General features: G+C 46.0%; 1 protein-coding gene across 6 annotated transcripts in view; it reads left to right on the forward strand.

Annotated features, from left to right (window-relative positions):
• The window catches only part of LOC142558245 (EGF domain-specific O-linked N-acetylglucosamine transferase-like), a 283,563-nt gene that overhangs the window by 173,672 nt on the left and 87,381 nt on the right, over nucleotides 1-22,510 (forward strand). For 4 of the 6 annotated variants that reach the window (XM_075670400.1, XM_075670402.1, XM_075670399.1 and 1 more), the window contains one exon: nucleotides 8,903-9,508. The exons of the other annotated variants lie outside the window; for them this stretch is intronic. In XM_075670400.1, the coding sequence (XP_075526515.1) occupies nucleotides 8,903-9,082 (180 nt within the window). In that variant the 3' untranslated portion in view covers nucleotides 9,083-9,508. Of the gene's footprint in view, nucleotides 1-8,902; nucleotides 9,509-22,510 lie in introns of those variants that run through there. 6 annotated transcript variants of the gene reach the window in all.

The raw sequence follows: 22,510 nt of genomic DNA on the forward strand, positions 1-22,510 counted from the left end.
GCTCCAGATGGCGCTTGCTTCTGCCACATCGTGGCCCACACAAGAGGCCACATTTCTACCAGAAATCTTGCCTTTGTGCACAGTGTTCGCCGCCAGCTTTTCCTGGTAAACGTTACGGTTACATCTTATTTTTATTTGTAAAATACCTTACAAGGCCCCTACATGGGGATTGAGTAAGGTAGGCATAGAATCAAGTACATACAATCTAGTAACAATAATAACAAAAAGAAAACACCACCCAAATGCACAGCCTAACAGTCAGAGAAGCATATTAGCTACATAAAGCTGCATATGAGTACAATAAAAAGGAACTCTATAAGTTTGTAACAAACGTATAACAGTGCAAGAAAAAGGTAGAAAAAATAACACAGAACGGTGAGTGTGATATTAATGGTTAACAAGGGTTAAGCGAGTTGAGCGAGTGCTTGAATTTTTCACGGTCAGTTTCCACAACTATGTTGTCGGGGAGGTTGTTCCAGAGCCGTATGGCACATGGTATTGCAGACGAGTTAAATGCTTCTGTTTTACCATAGATGCGCTTGAAGCTATGATGATTGTGTAATCTGGGCGACGTGTGCGATGACGTTTCTAGGTGTAGGGAATGTTTGTTAGTGTGGTGGGCATATTTATGAAACAATGACAAAAGGGCTATGTCGCGACGGTTACTTAGCAGCTGAAGTGAAAGGTGAATCTGTATTTGAGTTACGCTAGAACGGTAGTCATAATTCCGGGAAATGAAACGTGCGGCTCTATTTTGGATTGATTCCAGCATGTTAAGTAATTTTGGTGGGGAGACCAGACTGGAGCGGCGAACTCAAGTCGAGGGCGAACAAATGTTTGAAATGCCAGTTTGCGGATAAGTGGAGGTGAGTTTCGAAGGTTACGTCGCAGGTAACCCAGTGATCAAGAAGCACTGGCACAGATTTATTTATTTATTTATTTATTTACTTAAGATACTTTCAAGGCCCGAAGGCATTGCAGAAAGGAGTGAGTGAACATAACAAAACATTTGTGCAATATACAATGACATATTCAACGTGGCGTTTCATGAAGGCTAGTTTTGAAGGTGTCGGTATCCAGGATGGCTGCAACGGTGGCGGGAAGGTGGTTCCAATCATTGCTCGTGCTAGGGATGAATGCATTACAGTCAACGACTGAATTTTCGGACGCCCAAATTTTCGGACATGCCTGATATTTCGGACGTCTTCGCGGCACCGCCACAAGCCCCATAGAATCAATGTCTAAGGACATCTGAAGTTTCGGACGCTCGAACCCCCCGCCGTCCAATTTTCCGGACTTTTTGACGCGACGGAAGGTCCTTTGGCTCCTCGCGCAGCGCCCTTGCGCAGAAAATCGACTTGCAGCCGCAGCGTACCACCGCTTTGAACCACAAGTAGCCAAATCTAGCCGTCACACACCAATTTGGTCTGGCCACGCTGGCTCTGTTCATCGCCGCACTTCCACTCCCGCCTCCGGCGGAGTTTCCGGAGCGGCGCCATTTCATTTGTTTGCGTAGGGGCGCTATTCTGGACATTCCGCCATTTTCTACGGTGCGTTACGTAGGCGCGACGCAAACAAAATGGCGCTGGTGGCCCAGTTTTGCTTACGTAACGTGATGCTAACTTGACGTTTTGCCTAAGAAACTGAAATGAAGGCACTGAATGTAGCGTTATCAGTAAAGAAAAACAGTTTTCCTCCGCAGTAAAAATAAAGCAGCTATCTCAAAGCATATGATTATTCGGTCGAAAACGCTTCTCGCTTTCGTCGTCTGCTGAGTACAAGACGTCGTCTGCTTCAATAACTAGGATGCGTGTCCCCGGAAAATGGAACGAGTCATCGCATGTTGGCGCCAACTCGCTTGTTTTCTTGCTTGAGACAACATAAGCGACCTACCAGTGGTGATGCGCGCACATTCTGGGCCACGTTATCGCTATCTTGTGAAACGCAAGTGACTCAGCCCGACTCGGCTAGCGGAGAAACGGCCGAATATCACCGATAGCGTTGCGCGCGCCAGAGATATCCACTAGTGCGACGCAAGCGCCGGTGCTGCCATCTCTTGTTCATTTCACTGGTTCTCGCACCGCGGGAGGAAACTTCAAGGCGCCACCTTGCGTACATTTCTTTTTATAAATTAGAAAGAGCCCGTTGTCCTAACTTTTGATTGTGCAAAAAGGCATTAATCTTAATTACAACACAAATGCAGCAGTGAAAAGTGGACAACATTGCCGAAAGTTTGCTATGTTCAACCAATATTATTTCGTATAAACGCGTTCTTTTAAAAAATGATGGCCCCAAACACAAATGCCAACACCACCCGAGAGCGATGCAAATACTATGAGCACGCGGTATGAACAAAAGACTTTCGTGGTGCCAAACGACGGGGAAAATGTGGCGATATGCATTCCTCTCGGCTGCCATTACATATGGCTGTCCATTAGCATAATTCGCGCGGCTCGTCGCAGCAAAAATTATGGCGGAAAATCTCGGCAATGGCGGCCCAGCGCAATGTCACGCATCGTCAAAATGACGTTTACGAAACAGCCCTTCCTGTGCATGACGCTCCTCATGAGATATTCCTTCAGCCAATCAGCAAGCTGGCATGGCGCATATCTTGGATCGCCACCACATATTCGCGCAACTGCAGATGCATTGCACTGGCTTCTGCACGCTACCGCTCACATTCTTTTTGAAGCGCTAACATCACAATATATTTGCCAAGGAGCAAAAAAATGCTGCTCCACGTCACGTTTCGTCATCTTGATGAAAACGCAAAATGACATTTCGCAAAACTTCCATTTCCCGGCACAAATTTTAAGGCACGTGAGCTCTCCACAGCCAATCAGAGAGTAAACATGGCGGATAATGGCGGCCGTGCAGCCGCCATGCGTGTCGAGAATAGCACCCTAGGCCACGTTTTGGCTAGCGTGGTGTGTGGTTGTGCTGTTGTCAAGTGCGCTCTGCGACGCTAGGCCTAGGTACTTCGACGCTCGTCTGCGAACTCCACTGTTCGCAACTTGAGGATTTCACTTGCCTTCGATGGCCCCAACTCCGTCTTCGTCGTCCTCGCCGATAGCATCGAAGCGCGGAAAGCAGTACCGTCAGTTCGTTGGGCTTCTTCGATTTTCGGAGTTCTGGCAGCCCGCTGCAGCCAGATGGCAGCCAGCTAGTTCCGGTTCTGACAGGAAGTCACGTGGGCTGGGATCCCAAGACAACCCGAACCTGCCCGAAGTTTACAAAATCGAACGCCGGTACAGCTGGCCAAATGTAAACATGCTACCAGCATGGCAGCGCCCGGCGAGGCCGGCGCGCGCTTGGCGTAGTCGGCCCATTTATGCGTTGCCAGCTTGAAAATATATAGTTGCATTCAGGGATACGATCACTTTCGCGCGACTCGGCGCAGGACGCATACTCGGCCAACCTCGCCTTGCGCAGCGCAACAGATGGCCTCCGACGCCGACGCGGTGGATGACAACATGCGAAATCGTGATTGTATACTCGAAAGCGATGGCTGGAGGATCCCTGCTCGCAGCGATCACGTCGACCACCGGTGACATTGATGAGTTAGCGTTGTTTCATCACAAGACATGAAAAAGCCGGTTATCGGGCACGTCTCATACGCATAAAATTTCGCGCCGACCTGCTTGGGCTTCGATTTCAGAAAGTTTGTTGCGGCTGATGGTGCTTCTCATTTAAGGAGCTGGGGACGCGGCTGGCGCGTGAAAATGCACGTCGCCTGTGACCAGCAAAACATTCCACATGAAAAACAACATTAGTCACAATCATAAGAGCAGTAAGCCAATGTACGTGTGTCTAAATGTACCGATGTGCAATTAGTGTATTCTTAGATCAACGGCCTGCAGTTCAAACACATATCGGTTTCGAGCTGCCACCGAAGCATACGACGCAGAGACGGAGCGAACACGGGCTAGCTGCAAAGCCTTCGCTAGCTGCAGAGAAAGGAGAGATATACATACGCGAGATATGTCAAAAGGAACGCCACCAGAGAAATACGAACCCAAAATGTACTGCAATGTGTGAATGAGCATCTACAACTTGTGTGGAACACGATGCAGATAACATGCACGCATGAGCGTGTGGCGCGCTGTTCACTGCCGCGAAGGAGCAATCAGGGGACACACACATACACACACAAAAGCTTCAAACGGTTCACCACGGCTCGTACCACACCGCTTCGCGATGCGGAACGGAGCGTTAGCACCTAAAAAGATAACGCTAGAAGTAAGGAAATCCGAAGATGACCGTAGACAGTTGGCTGAGCGAGGTAAATTTAAGTCCTCAACGCCCGCGTTGCAATCCCCGAAGTCCCCGTAAAGATGGCGGCAAGCGCCCATCGCCTCTTTCAGTCGTCTGCTAGCCAGAGAACTTCCAGAGAGCAGCCAGACCAAAATCGTCCTGGCAGGTTCTGGCAGCCCGCGGGTAGCCAGAACCGTCCAGCGCGAGCAAAACGAACGCCCGGCGGAAGTGCGTAGCGCGGTGGGCGGAGCAACCCGAGAAAAACGAAGACGCTCTGGCTGGCTCTGGCAGCCCGCGGGTAGCCAGAAGTGGGAAATCGAAGAAGCCCAATGATGGAGAAGAAAGCCGCCATTATTAAGCAAGTCGTGAGTGGCCCATCGCAGGCTGACGTGAGCAAGGAGTTCGGCATGGAGCAAGGAGTCAGGTTGTGGGGGATTCAGAAGACTCCGATGTTGAAAATGAGGAGCCAATGCCTGCGCCGCCTACAAGCACCGAGTTGATGCGAGCACTGTTGACTTTCATCGGTGTACAGTGCTGACATGACCCTTGCTCAGATCGAGGTGAATATGATCGCATGCAACCGGAACGCCGTCCAAACAACAATCAACAAGTTCTTCAAGCCACTGCAGCAATAAAACCGGCTGCCCGACGATGCACATGTACATAATAAACCGGCAGTCGGCTGCATAGAGTTTTTTAATGCGTTTTTTTATAGCCACTTCACTGATGCTTTGGCAGGGTTTCGGAAACCTGGTACTTCGCCCTTTACCTCTAGATCCGAGAAAAAAAGACGAATAAAGTGCGTTTTTGCATGCATTCATTTTTTCGGACTGCCTGAATTTTCGGATGTTGTTACGTTCCCTAGAGGGTCCGAAAAATCGGTCGTTGACTGTACTACAAAGTTTAGTACGTGAAGACGGCACACCAACTTTGAAACTGTGATCAGAGCGAGATGATATGTATGATGGTTGGGTGATAAGCTGTTCTTTCAACAAAGGGTTGTGGTGGTAGATTTTATGGAATAGCGAAAGGCGGAAGCATCTACGACGAAAAGAAAGTTCTGGCAAGTTAAGTGTTGTCTTCATTGAGGTAACGCTAGCATGTCGGGAGTAGTTTGATAAAATGAAACGCGCTGCACGATTTTGAATGGCTTCTATGCTGTTTATGAGTGTAATGTTAGCCGGGTCCCAAATGGCGCATGCGTATTCTAGTTTGGAGCGAACTAATGTTTTGTAGAGTGTTAGTTTCAGTGACGATGGTGCGGATGAGAAGTTTCGGCGCAAATAGCCCAACATGCGATTGGCATTGCTACATATAATGTCGACATGCATGTGCCAGGAAAGGTTGCTGGTGATGTTTAGTCCAAGGTATTTGCACGACGAGACAACTGAGAGAGGGCTATTATTTGGGAAATATGTATGCAGATTAGTAGTATTGGTACGCTGTGATACCCGCATGCATTTACATTTGCTTAAGTTAAGCTTCATAGACCACTTGTTACACCATAACAGAACGTTATTAATGTCGTCTTGAAGTTTACGAGAATCATTGAGGTCAGTAATTTTATGATATATAACGCAGTCATCAGCAAAAAGCCTAATAGTTGAAAATTTCACACAGAAAGCAAGATCATTAATATAGATTAGAAAAAGCAGAGGACTGAGAACCGACCCTTGCAGCACTCCTGACGTTACCGCAAAGGGCGCAGATGACGAATTGTTCGCGATTACGTATTGTGTTCTATTAGCAAGAAAGTTTTTAATCTAGTCCAGTACTAGTGGGTCAATGTTAAGAAGACTAAGTTTATAGATTAGTAGGTTATGGGATACGGTATCGAAGGCTTTAGCAAAATCGATAAAGATGTAATCGGTGTCAAATCGTAAGTCGGTGTTAGAAAAGAGGTCGTTAGTAAAGCAAGCTAGTTGCGTTTCGCAGGAGAAGGATTTCTTAAAGCCATGCTGACTGTTGTTAAAAAAAGAGTTCGTCTCAAGAAAATCAACTATGTGGGAATATATTATGTGCTCCAGAATCTTACAGGGAATGCTGGTTAATGATATGGGACGGTAGTTTTCGGGACAATGTGTGTTACCTGATTTGTGAACAGGAACCACCTTCCCCACCTTCCAGTCGCTTGGTAGTGATGGGCAGTGTAATGATTGTTGGAATATCTTAGACAGAATAATTGATGAATACAGTTCGGTACGCTTGAGTATTTTTGAATTAATTTCATCTGAACCTGCCGACGAAGATATTTTCAAATTACCAATTAGTTTTCTAATGCCCACCCAGTCTATAAGAATTGAATCCATTGGAGTATCATAAACTTTCGTTGAAGGTGGCAAAAGCATAGGTGCAGCGTCATGAAAAAAGGAAGCAAAGATATTATTAAAAATTGTGCAACACTGATCACTTTGAACAGGGATGTTAGACTGGGACAATTGTATTGTGGCTGGTGTATTACCACGAACAACATTCCAGAATTTACGTGGGTTGACATGTAAGTATGATGGTAATGTAATGTTGAAAAAGGTTTGCTTAGCTTGGGAAATGGCGCTACAATATTCATCGTTGATGCGGTGATATTCGGGCCAACGAACCGGGTTGTTAGAGTTTTTTGCGGAACGAAATAACCATTTTTTCTTGTTCCGAAGACAGCGCAAGGCGGCCGTAAACCAAGGTGACTGGGGATTACAGTGTGCTTTTCGTTGGGGAACATATTTTCGAATTAGGAATAAAAGCTTGCACTTATAAAGGGACCAGTTTTCCTCAAGTGTTCGTTGGTCGAAATCGGGCATGACTACATCCATACAATGCTCCATTTCTTGCGTAATTGCGGGAATATCAGCTTTGGAATAATCGTGAATTGTCTTAACTTTCTTTGTGTAAGAAAAGCGTGTTTTTAAATCAAACTGCAGCAATGAATGATCGCTTATCCCAGGAAGATAAGTTAAGGAGGAAACTAGGTCGGGGGTAGTAGACAGCACTAGGTCAAGCGTGTTAGAAGATGTTGGAGTGACTCGGGTTGGTTTGTGGACCAGCTGTGTTAAGTTCAAGTCAAAGCACAAATTTAAGAATTCAATGGACTCGGCTGAAGTACGTTTAAAATTAACAGTCACTCTCCCATACTATATCTGGAAAATTAAAGTCCCCCAAAATGAATAACGGAGAGTTGGGAAACCTAATAATCAGTTTGTTAAGGACATCATGGAAATCTGCACAAAATGTAGAGGACGAATTTGGTGGTCTATAACATGCACAAAATATAAAGGGACAGTCTGAAATGCTCACGCGCACGCAGACTAATTCTGGGGGTGATGTAATGTCAATAACAGATGAATTTAGGCTATCTTTGATGGCAATCAAAACGCCCCCTCTTGACCGGATGTCGTGGTCACACCTGTAGATGTTATAAGCACTTTCACACTTGAATATTTCACTGTTCTTTATTTTCGTGGAAAGCCAAGTTTCAGTAAGGACAATGACGTCAGCGGAGCAAGTATCGATAGTTGAAGCTAAAGCTGTTCGCTTGTTGGAAACGCTATGCACATTAGTGAAAAGAACAGACACGCTATTTTGACAAGGTCGACTCGAAGATAGCTATACAGAATGAGAAAAAGGATTGTTAAGACTTGTGGCATCGTTATTTACTTCAGCGGCGAAATCGGAAGAATGAAGTTCGCAGATAGTATCGGTGACAGAAGAATACACATAGGTTTTTTTGTTCATGACTAATTTATTTGTCCGCAAAGAAAATGATTGCCCGCTGGCTTTTCCGAATTCAATTAGTTGCTTTCGAGATTGGGGTGTAGCCCTGCACAAATCTTCTCCCACCGATACTTTTGTGGCCTTTAGTAGGCCTTTCGGTGACAGGATCTTTTCTCTTGTTTTGAATGATGAAAACTTGATAATAATGTGCTCCAAGTGTTGGGGCCACCACCCAACACTTGGAGCACATTCCAAGTTCATGAACTAATGGTGGTAATGTGATAAGTCCAGAAGAGGTTTGTTGAAATATTTACGCCTAGATATTTAAAGGATGAGGTCTGAGATAATGGGACATTTTTAATACAGTAGGAATAGTCCAAGTTAGTGCGTTTGCGGGTGAAGGACATCACTTTACATTTTGATGAATTTATAGTCATTAGCCAGGTGTCACAACAATTAATAATTTGGTTAAGATCATTTTGCAGGATCAGGTGGTCATCGGAGGTGTTAATAGAATGATAGATAATGCAGTCGTCAACGAAAATGCGCATGCATGATGCATGATTGGGCATGTCATTAATGTATATCAGAAAGAGTAAGGGACCAAGAAGGCTGCAGGTTGCAGTTGCCGGGAAGCCTGAGAAGCAGTCAGGGGTCTTTGAATGCTATCGCATTCCACGTTTAAAGGCAAAGCTTGAGAGGCCTCCAAACTTTTTATACACTTGTGCACATGCTTTTGTGGCACGTTTCGGTGGATGGTACAAGTGTGGCTGGTTTCTCAGAATAAATTGTTGTTGGAAGTTAGCACTGTGTGCATGTATTCAGGCCGTCTCGTGTCCATGTTCCTGCTTTTGCTACGAGAATAGCCATCAACCCTGACAGTTTTGTCTGTACCTAGCACAAAGGCCCCAACCTTTACATTGTTTCGCATGATTTTCGCTAGGGCCACCACCCAACACTTGGAGCACATGCCAAGTTCACGAACTACCACTTCAGTGTCAACGAGTTTCTTCGACTTCTCGGCATGGCCATCGGCCACGTCAAGGAAGCACGCCCGCAGGCTGTCACCGATAAGCTGAGCACCAAAGGGGCACAGCCCACAGCAGGTCATCAGGAATTGTAATATTGTATGCAGATGTTGCATTCTGCAATGATTCACTTCTTTTTCCATTCTTCTTTGCTCATCATCCTTTACACCGAGCTGTGAATACCAGGAATAAAATGGGTCAGAAGATTGCAAAAATAAATGGATCCTTGCAGAATGGCAAATCGGTTCTGCAGAAAGGTGGAGGAGGATTCATAAAAGAAAAAAAATTGTCAGGCACCCCAGACTACAAAGGAAAGAGGTTTCTCAGAAAGAAAGCTTTGCAGTTTGAGAAATTCATCCACGTCTAAAGATCTAATCCATGGCCAATGCCCTTTCTGTGACGTCTTTCCATGAAACTCCTCTGGGATTTCCTTGTAGCTTTCTCCTACACTTAGGTAAATCTTACGTCATTGCAGAATACGTCCCTGATGTTGCATTCAAAAATTATTTCATCTTTAGCAACTATTTGGCATGAATGGCACCATTACGCTCTTTTTGCCTGCCTTTTGGCTGGTGCCTAGTATTCGCATAAGCAGTTCTTGCATTTTGAATGGTGAGCCCAACCCGATGAGCATAAAAGGTCTCGCTTGTTGACAACGGGTGCCCCCCAGGTGGAATGCCTGTGGCCCAAGACTTGGAAGCACGCACTCTTCAATATTTCGAAAATACTATATGGCAATAGAGCTATGTTTCCCTAGGGAAATGCACAAGCAGTTAGGGCAGTCTGTGGTCGCACAAGCCAATCACAGTATGGTTAATGCTGCGATCAAGCAGCTGCTACTGTTTGTTCTGTTGATCCTTTTTGGTGATATCGGCATTGTAATTATTTAATTGGTGTTTCTATTTGTGTGCATGTATGCTTATCTGTGATTACAGACACTCACTCAAGGTGGATGTGTAACTTATTTTGTGGCACAAACAAATTAGTGCTCACTGTTTCCATGGGGCCTTCCTAAGCCCATTCCTGATTGGCTTTGTTGGCATGAAAACATCCAGTGTATTACATGGCCAACAAATGTTGGCTTGTTACCATGAGGTCAAGCAGGTATCAGCAGTGCAACTGTTGAGGTGAGCAGCGAACTAAACATATGAAAAAGCAGATCCAAATAGAGCAGCAATTTATTGATATTTCGTGGCTGTGCAACCATTCATACTGCCCGACATGCAAGACAGCCTCTGGCAGAAACATGGATCTCTGCATGTTTAGGAAATCTCGCATTTATTTCTCAATCTGGCATTGCCCAGTTTTCAATACTGCTCTGACCTTGGCAACTAAGTGGGAGATTAATTTCACTAGCTTGTTCACATGTGTTTAGGCTGAAAATCTGAGCCTAGCAAGGCGCAAACACACCCAAGCACAAATCACTCTAATAATGCCATACTCTCATCTCTTGAGATGTCCTGAATGCTCTCATAAAATGTTGTCTTTGGCATCACGCTGACAGAGATGCACGAATGAGGCAGTGACAAGCAGCGCACCAAATTGTGTTTGCAGTACTGCATTTTCATTCTTCTCTGAGAAAAGATGCATGAAATGTTTCATTTTCATTTTCTCGTGAGCTAGAAAGCTTTATGGGATCTTTGGCTGGTGGTTTTTGAACATTGCAAAGCAGTCTGAAATGTGGCCCCATGTTTAGGTGGTTGCAGAGGGATGAGAGTGCATTTGGCTGGTTGCACCCTCGTACTCAGCTCCAAGAGAAAGCACTCCCTGAGCACTTCAGATTTTCTTCACAGCATTACCTAGGTTCAGTTTGATTGCATTTGCAATTTTCCAATTACTATGACCCCACTGAAACTGGAATATTAAAAGTTCATTAATTAACTTTTTGTTCATTAGGAACTAATTACCACCTATCACCTGTCAATCCCTGATCACGACCACTGACGTCATGTCTCAGAAGGAACGGTCCTTTCATTTGAAAATGGCTATCCTTAAATATTACCTAAAGGTCTCCGTAGAAATGGCTGCTATATAATGTGCACATGCAACTTACGTGTAGCCCATGTAAATAATGGCACACTGTGACTCAATTCTTCATAAAAATAATGTGGCACAATTGTCAGCACACCATAGTTTTAGAAGCAATTGTGTATATTGATTATGCAAAAATGAGGCGAGACGTGCAGACAGGACTCAAGAGTAGAGAAGTGGACAACAACAATATTGTGTGCTCAGTCACCACAACTTTCCCTGCTGTTCCTTGTCGAAGAGTTCAGAGCAGTACACTCCGAAGTATACTGTGGTAAAGCCCCTCCCAAAGGAAGAATTGCCCTCACTTCCACTTTACGAAGTTGTTTCTTGAATTCTCGGTACAGGTACCACACGCAAAACATGGCAATTTGCATCAGATGCAGTACTGTATGCTTGTTTTGTTAATGGCATGCTAGAATGTATTATATCAGAGAATGTTGCCTTTAAACAGTCAGCAGCCTTGAAAAAGGCTCTGCTACTCTGCTACTGAACTGCAGAATAACTACACTGCATAAGTGACCAGGTCATCAAGGTGATGGATGCAAACAACACGAACATCATGGCATTCCTCACTGACGGTACAATGAGAACCATGTATACTTCACATTTCAATTGTTCTGTGTGTTCTTGGTAGAAGGGCACATTTCTGTGATTGTGGGTGCTTGATTCAAATGTAATGGCATAACGGAGGAAAGAGTATGCACTGCAGCGTTGCTGCTTGCCAAAGGTGGTTCTGCTGGGGAGACCAGCCAATCTGTGTGTTGCTGCTGCAGTGCTTCGTAGGAAAGTTTTAATGCCTGAGAATGGTTCAGTACGCAATATACGGTGACATTTAACGACGACAGAGTTACGTGCTTTAACATGTTTGTCTACTGCTTTTGTAGGTTTTATGGGATGCATCGTAGCACATTTAGCGCACTGTTAAATTTGTAACCTATTATTCTTAGGTGCTTTTATTGTGTTTGCTATGGGGGCCACTCCTTGAGGCACAGAATTGAAGCTTCTGCCACAGTGTCTTCAGAGTATGATTTGCTGATAGTACAGTGGTACATGGGGCATGTCCATCACAGGCATCCCCTATGTACCAGTGTACCCTCAAGTTGGAACCTTGCTTAACCCTTTGAGGGTCAATGACATAAATATACGGCGCCGCGAACAAGTCCAAAATGGTCGATGCCGTATATTTACGGCATCGTCTGTACGTTTTGAAAGCACGCCAATTTCCTAACTTCTTCTTTTCTATCATGTGCTGAAACTATGTGGGAATACAGGGAATTTTTTTCGTGTACCCCCCTCTCTCAGTTTTCATTGCATGGTTTGCTTTAGCGCTAGTTTGCTCCCGCGCATCTATATACTACCGCTCATACACTGGCACGCGCGCAAGCGGGCGGCGGTTTGGGTTTTGTTCCTCGAGCAGTTTCGGCTTCTTGCGCTTGCAAAACTTATGGCTATCTCATTACTAGTCGCTCAAGGGGCGACCGCTTGTTTCTCGCTCGTTTAGTGCTCACAGGGGTGCGCATGGGAAGGATGCCGCCGTGCATGTTTTTTGTTGCTCTCTCTCTTTCTTTTTTTTTTTGAGACTCATGAAAACTAATTGCTTCTGGTTGGTGATAAGATGAAGATTAGCGGTAGTTTGTCACACATTTAGCTTTTTGACGCGCACACAACCACGCAGTTTTCTTGAGTTCATGCACCTATGCAGTTCGATTACGCTATGGATGTGCATATTAGTGTAAGAGGAGGAACATTTGAGTCTTGCAAAATATTCTAAAGTGCGCATTTTCAAAGCCTTGAACTATAACAATGCATCAAACTTTTAATTCTTATAAGTTTATTTCCTTTTTTATGGTTGTCATTCATGAATGAAGAGTACATATATACAAACGCAAAATTTTTTTTCTCACTTTACGGTCACCCTAGAAAAATTACGGTAAATTTTTTTCGAAATAAGTCCCTAAGAAGAATTGGAATCTGCAATAAGAAAATAGACCCTGGGTGGTCGCATATGGCGAAAAGAATCGACCCTCAAAGGATTGAGTGTGGTTTTAGGAGCAGATCAGCACTGTAATAGAACTGAAAGTTGGGCAACTTGGTACAACTGGTTCAGTGTTTTAAACTGCAGGTGAGCCCTAATGAAGGATGCTGGCAAGTTAACAAACAAGCACTGGCTTGCAACTCAGTTTACTTTTGTAAAAGATGGTCTTTGTCTTTTGAGCGCTGCAGTTTTAAAATGAAGATAAGCACTGATAACTAGAATGCTTTGTATTGCAATTTTAGGTGTGAAACACTGTGCCTTGAATTGTGTTATGCACTGTGCCTTCGCTTACAATGTGCACAATGTCCCTGTATGCAACATACTATATCAGAAGGAAAAGCTAGGCCACTATTGGTGGTAGTGTTGGCACTTTTGCAGGCAACCTACAGCTGGCACTTGACCTTTCACATTTCCTAGGGTTATGAGACAAAAATTGCGACAAGGGAAAAAGATGGGGACAATAACAAAGCCTCAAAGGTCTTGCTGCTTTACTTATCACCATTAGCACTTCTTGACCTTTGTATATCCAAGTTTTATTTGTTGCTCATTTTCTTAACTCTTTTTTTTTTTCTTCAAATCATTTGAATCACCTCTAGCTGATATAGTAAACTCTGCATGTAGCAGAGCTGACATCTTCAGCTTGCATTAGGTATTCTCTCTCTATCAACATCACCACCTGTGTCATGTTTTAGGCAGAATGCAGTGAGCAGAGCCTTGTTATGACTGAAGTTCCAACGCACACTGAGTCACAGAAATGGACACTAGAAACACACTGTGGTGTCCGGTGTCCTGTTCTCACATTTGGTCGTGTTATTTGTGTGTGCATTTTAATTCCAACACTGCTGTACAGACCAGCCCAACTCTCTGCTCTTGTGAAAACTGCTAACGGCGGTAGTGGTGTTGATTTTTATGCATTGGGGACCCTTTGGCTCATGAAAAGGTCGCTCAAAGACTGCCCTTTGCAATGTTATTAGTATTTGCTTAACATAAGTGTGCACAGAAGAAGGCATGGTAATTTAAGGCCACAGAGATTAAAAATGGCCCTTGGCCAGACTGGCAGAGTAGTGGCAGTGATAGCCAGGAAGTCTGTTTCACAGAGCATCAGGTTAATAAAATGTTTGCCTGCCACACATGAACAATTATCTCCATAATCGCACTCTTTCTCACCTGACTCTCCCCTTGCAAAACAATGTGGCTTTGTTGCATTTGCTTCAGATAATGACTGTCTTATTAGAGTCGCAAAAATTTTTGCTGCACACGAGCAATTCGCTTGAGATAATGAATTCTGCTTTTTCTTTCCTATTCCAACTTTCCACCTTTTCATCAAATTTGTGCAATCTATTTGATATCAAACCTGGCTTATCACCTCATGCATCCGTTATGGCCTGAAATGTCAACTGCATGAGGCAGTGGTGCTTTTTGTGATCCGACTTCATGGCTGTCTTCCGGACGCACTTGGCATATCAAATTCAGAGACTTGATGCCAGCTCAAGTGCCTTTTCTTTGCTTTCTGGAAACATTTTCTGTTCTTAAGATGACATGACAGTGGTTGCTGTTGGGGAGGCTGGCAACAATGGCTTGCAACGATGCCGCAGGTGTAGCTGGAAAGTTCATATAATAGCTATCATTCTAAATCGCATGATATGCTGCCACCAATGAAACTGACAAAAGTGAAATTCATTATGCAAAAAGGTGAGGTGTGCAGACAGGACACAAGGGAAGAGAAGTGGACAACACAAAAGTGAAAGTGTATTTATTTTCAATGAAAAGAGGGCGCCACGACAAAAGGCAAGAGCCTGACAAGGTCCTGGTCACCTGTAAAACTGCTGGCATTGTGCACTAGCACTTCATAACAAATTCACAATGAATTTCTCAAGTGTTGTCAAAAGCATGACGCAGTAAGTTAACATGCATGAGATTTGTACTAGAAAATAATGAATCGCATACACAACTTATCGTATGAGCAGTATAAAGATACTTAAGTTTTTATAAACATAGAAATGACAGTGCTAAAACACAGAAACAATAACATAAAGTTTGCAACATGTGCGTTAGAGAAAAAACATTTGAAAGGTAGTAAAATAAATACAAATTCCTTCGACTAAAGAAATATCTCATTCGGTTTGTTCCTATAGGTATTTTTTAATAATAGATTTAAAACATGTTTATGGAAGGTAATATTCACTTTGAAAGAGAAATTGATTTATTACCGTGGGAATTTGGTAGCTTCGTGTTTGCTTGCCATAACTGGTTCGTGTGATTGGAACAAGCTTATGTTTCGTCCGAAAAGCATATCGGCTGCTGGAATTATCTGGACAAGAAAAGAACAATTTATGACGATGGATGTACTTAAGTAGACAGAAAGCATAGGGTAAACTATTTGTTTTTGTTAATGGAAATGTAGAAATGATAAAGTAAAGAGATAATTAAAGTAAACAAAAAACCAACTTGTCATAGATGGGATCCGAACCCATGTCTTCGCATTACGCGCGTAATGCTCTTGCCAATTGAGCTACTGCAGTGCCATCTTCTCATCCACTTTATGGTGCCTTATATGTGCACTGTCACCTAGCCCTGGAAGTGTTGGCCAGCACCACAACTAAGGCCAGGGTGGCAGATGTGGAGCATCCTTTCTACTACAGGTGTCACATATTGCCGCGACACCATCTGTGCCCATCCACGTTGACGAAAAAGGCGACGACCTCGTCCGTGCAAGCGAGGCGCTAGAGAAGAAGTCTGGACTGAGCGCTAGCCCTAACTCTCTCGAATAAATATCGCTCTCCGCTCTTGTCTCCAGTGAGCCGTGACACTGGTGGAGGCGCGGGGTATCGTCTCATCGCGTAATGATAGGGACGACTCCTGCGACTAGCCCTGCCTCCAGCCCTTCAAGACATCATCCACGCGTCGAGACACCTAGCTGTGCACCGCGCAAGCCGCCGCCTGCAAGGTCTGTGCCCGGAATTCGGCCTCTTCCAAGGAACTTTGTCAGCGACCTCACCGACTCAGGAAATGGCGCTTGCAAGTCCAACACAGGTGACTATTCAAAACAATCTAGTCCCCACTAGCTTCCACGGTGACACGTATGAAGACGCCGAAGACTGCAGCTGGACCAGTACGAACGCGTAGCTAAGGTCAATCAGTGGCGTCCGGACCAGAAGCTTTCCAATGTGTACTTCGCTCTTGAAGGTAGCGCAAGGACGTGGTTCCAAAACCGCGAGGCACATTTGACAACGTGGGACGAATTTTGCCGTCGGCTACTTGACACTTTCGGAAGCACTGATCGCCGCGATAATGCACAACGCCTTCTCGAGTTGCGCATTCAGAAGCCCAACGAAAGTGTTTCGATGTTTGCCGAGGACAGGTCTCGTTTGTTTCGCCGCGCGGATCCCAACATGCCGGATTCGAAGAAGCTGAGCCATCTGATGCGCGGCGTCAAAGAACAGCTATTCGCTGGTCTTGTACGTAACCCGCCTACAACAGTAGATGAGTTCATTAAGGAAGCCACAGCAATCGAGCGGGCGCTGCAGCAGCGTTGCCGGCAATACGAACGCCTGACTAACGATGCGCCTGCAGGAGCCGCAGTACTGACAGTGACAGACGAGACCTCGCTGCGTGAACTAATAAGAGGCATTGTGCGCGAGGAGATTGCGAAGCAAACTGCGACACCGAAGGAGTTCACTGTTGCTTCGGTCGCTGAAGTTGTCCGCCAAGAAATCCGGCAAGCATTTGCATCACCTGAGCCACTCCCTGAACCGTGTCCCGAGCCACGCTTCGAGCCGCGCGCATGCAGCTACGCAGACGCTGTTCGTCGCCCGCTTTCTACCGGGCCAGTACAGCAGTACCACCAGCGGCCGCCCATTGCTGCCTCGATACAGAGGGAGCATTTCAGGCGACCCCAGCTTCGCAGGACCGACGTATGGCGCACCGCTGATCGCCGACCATTGTGTTTTCAATGTGGCGAACCAGGGCATATTTATCGTTTTTGCCCTCATCGCCAGGGTGGCACCCAGGAAATGTCACCTGCCACTCCGCGACAGTTTCCAGAGAGACATCGACGCTTCGACGACAGTGTCACTCGGGAACAAGGCAGCTCAGCTAATCTCCGGTCGCGCTCGCCGTCTCCTTTGCGTTATTCTTCACCGAACCGTCGCAGTTTCGCCGACCTGGTGAGAGGCCGCTCTCCAAGCCCACGGCGGGGAAACTGAAATCGGCGACCTCCGGGGGGAAGGTTGCAATTCGTCGAACCGCAGAAAGTCCCCCAACATTACAGAGAAACGAGCAGAGCAACCCGGAGAAACGGAACGCCGGCGAATTTGTGGATGCCGACCTACTCTTAACGATTGATGGGCTCGACGTGACAGCTTTAGTCGATACTGGCGCAGACTTTTCGATAATGAGTGAGCAGTTGGCAGACGGGCTTAACAAAGTCAAAATGCAATGGACGGGCCCTTATATTCGAAATGCCGGGGGCCAGATAATGACACCTATAGGAAAATGTACTGCACGACTCCAGATAGGAAATACAGCTTTTGTCGCCAGTTTTATTATTTTAAAAGAGTGCTTCAGATCCCTCATCCTTGAAATGGACTTCTTGCGGGAGTACGGCGCCGTGGTTAACATACGGGACGGCGAGATAACCTTGTCAACTAGTACAGACACGAGCCAAGACGAAGAGCGCCAACGTACATCGTTACATGTCGCCGACGACGACGTCTGCATACCACCACTATCATGCAGTCTTGTCTCCGTCAGTTGCGGAGAACAATTTAACAAGGACGGTGTAGCCGAACAACTAACTGCACATCTGTTCCATCAAGGTGTTGCCATCGCTCGCGGTATCGTCAGCCTAATCGGTGGTCGCACAGAGGTACGTCTGACAAATTTTACCAATGAACGCCGGCACATCAGCAAAGGCACCGCTGTGGCGTACTTTGATGAAATTGACCACGTTCAACACTGCTTTGCTGTAAAAGAGGAATCGACCACCGATACGATGCCACATGCACCCGTCGTCGATGTAGACCCAGGCCTAGCGCCGCAACAGAAACAAAGTCTCAGGGAACTGCTTGATGATTTTAAGGACTGCTTCTCTACAACCTCCCGAGTACGTCAAACTCCACTGACGAAACACCGCATCATTACGGAGGAAGCAGCAATACCCATCCGATAGCATCCGTATCGCGTGGCTGAGAAAGAGCGGGAAGCAATACAGCAGCAAGTCAAGAAAATGCTAGAAGATGATGTCATCCAGCCGTCAAAAAGCCCTTGGACATCGCCCGTAGTACTCGTTAAGAAGAAGGATGGTAGCCTGCGGTTTTGTATCGATTATCGCAAGCTCAATCGGGTTACAAAAAAAGAAGATGTGTATCCCTTACCACGCATCGACGATTCCCTCGACAGGCTACGGCATGCACGGTAATTCTCGTCGATGGATTTAAAGAGTGGATAATGGCAAATAGAGGTCGATGAGCGGGATCGCGAAAAGACGGCTTTTGTAATGCCTGATGGGCTCTATGAATTCAAAGTTCACCCTTTTGGTCTGTGTTCCGCCCCAGCCACGTTCCAAAGACTAATGGATACTGTTCTCTCAGACCTTAAGTGGAAGACTTGCTTAGTCTACCTAGACGATGTCATTGTTTATTCTGCCACATTTGATGAACATCTCAGACGGCTACGGTCGGTTCTTCAAGCCATACGGTCCGCTGGGCTTACCTTAAAACCTGAAAAGTGCCACTTTGGCTATGAAAAACTACAGTTTTTGGGCCACGTAGTAAGTCACACAGGTGTCAGACCTGATCCTGAGAAAATCGCAGCCGTCGCAAAATTTTCAAGGCCTAGAGACAAAAGGGCAGTCAGGCGCTTCCTGGGCCTATGCGCATATTACCGGCGATTTATTGCGGGTTTTTCACTCATCGCCTCACCGCTCACCTGCTTAACTAGAGAAGATGTCACGGTTGTGTGGGGCGAGGAGCAGGAGGCAGCATTTAACGAGTTGGGGCACCGCCTACAAACTCTGCCTGTTCTTGCCCACTTTGACGTGGATGCGCTGACTATGATCCACACCGATGCCAGCAACGTAGGTCTAGGCGCCGTCCTTGTTCAGCGGCAAGATGGCGCTGAGCGAGTCATCGCTTACGCGAATAGAACATTGTCACGTGCCGAGTCGAACTACTCCACCACAGAGAAGGAATGCTTGGCTGTAGTATGGGCAGTTACCAAGTTCCGCCCGTACATATACGGCCGCCCATTTCAAGCTATAAATGACCACCATTCTCTCTGTTGGTTGACCAACATGAAAGATCCATCTGCACGTTTGGCCCGCTGGAGCCTACGGCTTCAAGAGTACGATATGACAGTGGTCTATAAATCGGGAAGGCAGCACTTGGACGCTGACTGCCTTTCCAGATCGCCGATCGAGTCGTCAGGCGGAGACGATGACGAATCCGCAGGTTTTTTGGGAGTGTTCATGCGGCCACCATCTCTCAACAACAGCAAGAGGATCAGGAGCTCGCGTCACTTATTGATTTCTTAGAAGGCCGCACCACAAACAAGCCCAGATTGTTCTCAAGGCACGTGTCATCATTCTGCCTACGCAACAGTGTTCTTTTTAGGAGGAACTTCTCTTCAACAGGGAAGACATATCTGCTAGTCGTCCCTAAAACTCTCCTCAATGAAATTTTGCAGGCCTGTCACGACGAAGCTACCTCAGGTCACTTAGGCTACACAAGAACATTAGCACGGATCAAAGAGAAGTATTACTGGCCACGGCTCGCAGCACAGGTGAAGCACTACGTTCGAACGTGCCTTGACTGTCAGCGACGAAAAGTGCCACCTACAAAACCTGCCGGATTATTACATCCCGTTCCAGTACCGGAAACGCCGTTTGCAAAAATTGGGATGGACCTTTTGGGTCCATTCCCAATATCTGCTGCCGGAAATAAATGGATCATAGTTGCGACAGATTACCTCACGCGATATGCTGAAACCAAGGCACTTCCTAGCAGCACAGCAGCCGAGGCCGCACAGTTCTTCATCGAAAACGTCGTCCTGAGGCACGGTGCTCCAGCGGTCATCGTAACCGACAGGGGAACCGCGTTCACGGCTGAACTTTTGCGAAATGTACTCACCCTCAGTGGCACGGCACACAGAAGGACGACCGCCTATCACCCGCAAAGCAATGGACTTACGGAGCGCCTCAACAAGACTCTCGCAGACATGCTGTGCATGTATGTCGATGTGGAACACAAGAACTGGGATCAAATATTACCCTATGTAACGTTTGCTTATAATACGGCTCGGCAAGAAACAACAAGAATGACGCCATTCAGTCTCCTCCACGGTCGAGAAGTAACTACAATGCTGGAGGCTATGCTTCCTCATGATTCCAGCAATTCCGAGACTGACGCCGCAGATTTTACAGAGCGCGCCGAAGAAGCAAGACAGCTCGCGCGCGTTCGCATAGCCAGCCAGCAAGACCGTGATGCCCGACGTTACAATCAACACCATCAATGTGTCGTCTACCAGCCCGGCCAGAGAGTCTGGGTTTGGGCTCCAGTACGCCGCCGAGACCTCGCGGAGAAACTTCTGCGCCGATACTTCGGGCCGTACAAGGTTCTACGACGCCTTAGCGACGTCAACTATGAAGTCGTTCCTGACAGCCCATCCTGCTCGAGGCGCCGTCACGACCTGCCTGAGACTGTGCACGTGGTGCGCATGAAACCTTGTTTTTCTGAGTGACATGGACACTCTGTGGTTTGCTGGACACCGGATGCTACCCGCCGAGCATCGGGACGATGCTCCTTCTGGAGAGGGGCAAATGCCGCGACACCATTTGTGCCCAACCACGTTGACGAAAAAGACGACGACCTCGTCCGTGCAAGCGAGGCGCTAGAGAAGAAGTCTGGACTGAGTGCTAGCCCTAACTCTCTCGAATAAATACCGCTTTCCGCTCTCGTCTCCAGTGAGCCGTGACAATATTATATGTGAACTTAGGAGACGGTAACTGGCCAATAAACCCTCGTATGCTATCTGAAAGAATCAAAACTGCTAGTGTCAAGACCCTATGTAAAACATTGCTGCAAAACATTTCTGCTGCTGCCGGGAATGTTTCTTAAAGGGCCTCTGAACACTGTTTTTTAACAAAGTAAGAAAACCTTGCCAACCTGTACAAAAGGCTACTGCAAAAACATGAGCCAAATATTATTGCATTGCATGCAGCAGGGACTTTACAACCTCGTGTCAAAAGTGGCGAGAAATCACTTGCTCTTGAATGTTGTCATGCAGTGTCATCGCAAGCAGCTGGACCCCCCAACAGCTATTGGCTAATTTCATGATCACGAGAACATTCTCACTAACACATAGTTGCTGAATTTTAGTTAAATAAATGAAACATATGTATACCTGCAATCTCAAAAAGCCAGAAAAAAAATTTATGTAACCTTTGCACTGTCAATCTACACACAACAGTTGCATGCAGCTGCGCATGGTGTGTGTGGTCTCCAAGACAGCAGCGGCGTGCTGCGTCGCATAGTCTACCGCAGTCACCACAGAGCGATGCAACGAGCCCTTTCACTGCCCTGACACTCAACTTTTGGGCAAGGCTCTGCCTTCTTGGCTTCTCTCCTGTGTAGCTTTAGCACGCTAGCAGAGAGTAGAAGAGGAACCTGGCATTTCGATGTGATAATTCCACTTATACTTGGAAATATTAGAAAAAGTTGACGCCCTTTAATACTCAGGCCATTTGATGATTAATCAGTTTAGAAGAGTGTTTCAGGGCCCCTTTAAAATGCATTGCTTCACAAGCCATAGTCAACAACCAGCGGGATAGGGTGATGTGCCCCAAAAGCTATGGTCCTGACATTTACTATAAGACGAAGTTAAATGTCGAGTTTAACATCTCACAAGTCTAAAGTATTGCATTTTCTCACTATGTGCAAAACTCAGCTTCTTTACACAGACAGCTTGCCAAAAATTTCTTTCACTTCTATGTATTGCACACTTTCCCAATGGATGATGATCATCACTGGGAAACGTCTAAAATGGTCCCAGAGGATTTCCTTGAGTCATTCGTCGTTGCCCCAGGTTTAAAGCACTGATCTGCATTACAGCTGACACTTCCACCAGTGATGGCATAGCTTAAATAGTTGGAGCCAAATGTTTGATTTGTGTGCAGGTTTTTGTGTCATCTGTGGAATTGAGCTTGTTCCAACAAAAAGGGTTTGCCAGTTTTACTGGAATTGGACACTGCAACACAGTTTGCATGTGTATGGATTCATCACTTTTAGCCTACCAAATTATTCAACCATTAAATGATGGCATGTGGTTGTGCCAACCCCCCTCTCCCCCAAGAAAAAATTAAAACATAAAGAACAATCCACTCACACATACGCTGCGTTATATTTTGTGTGTCGCCAGCGATTGTGGTGTACAAGTGGCAACAATAGACTTGCTGCTTGAA

This window comes from Dermacentor variabilis, chromosome 9 (assembly GCF_050947875.1).
Source record: "Dermacentor variabilis isolate Ectoservices chromosome 9, ASM5094787v1, whole genome shotgun sequence".
NCBI lineage: Eukaryota > Metazoa > Arthropoda > Arachnida > Ixodida > Ixodidae > Dermacentor > Dermacentor variabilis.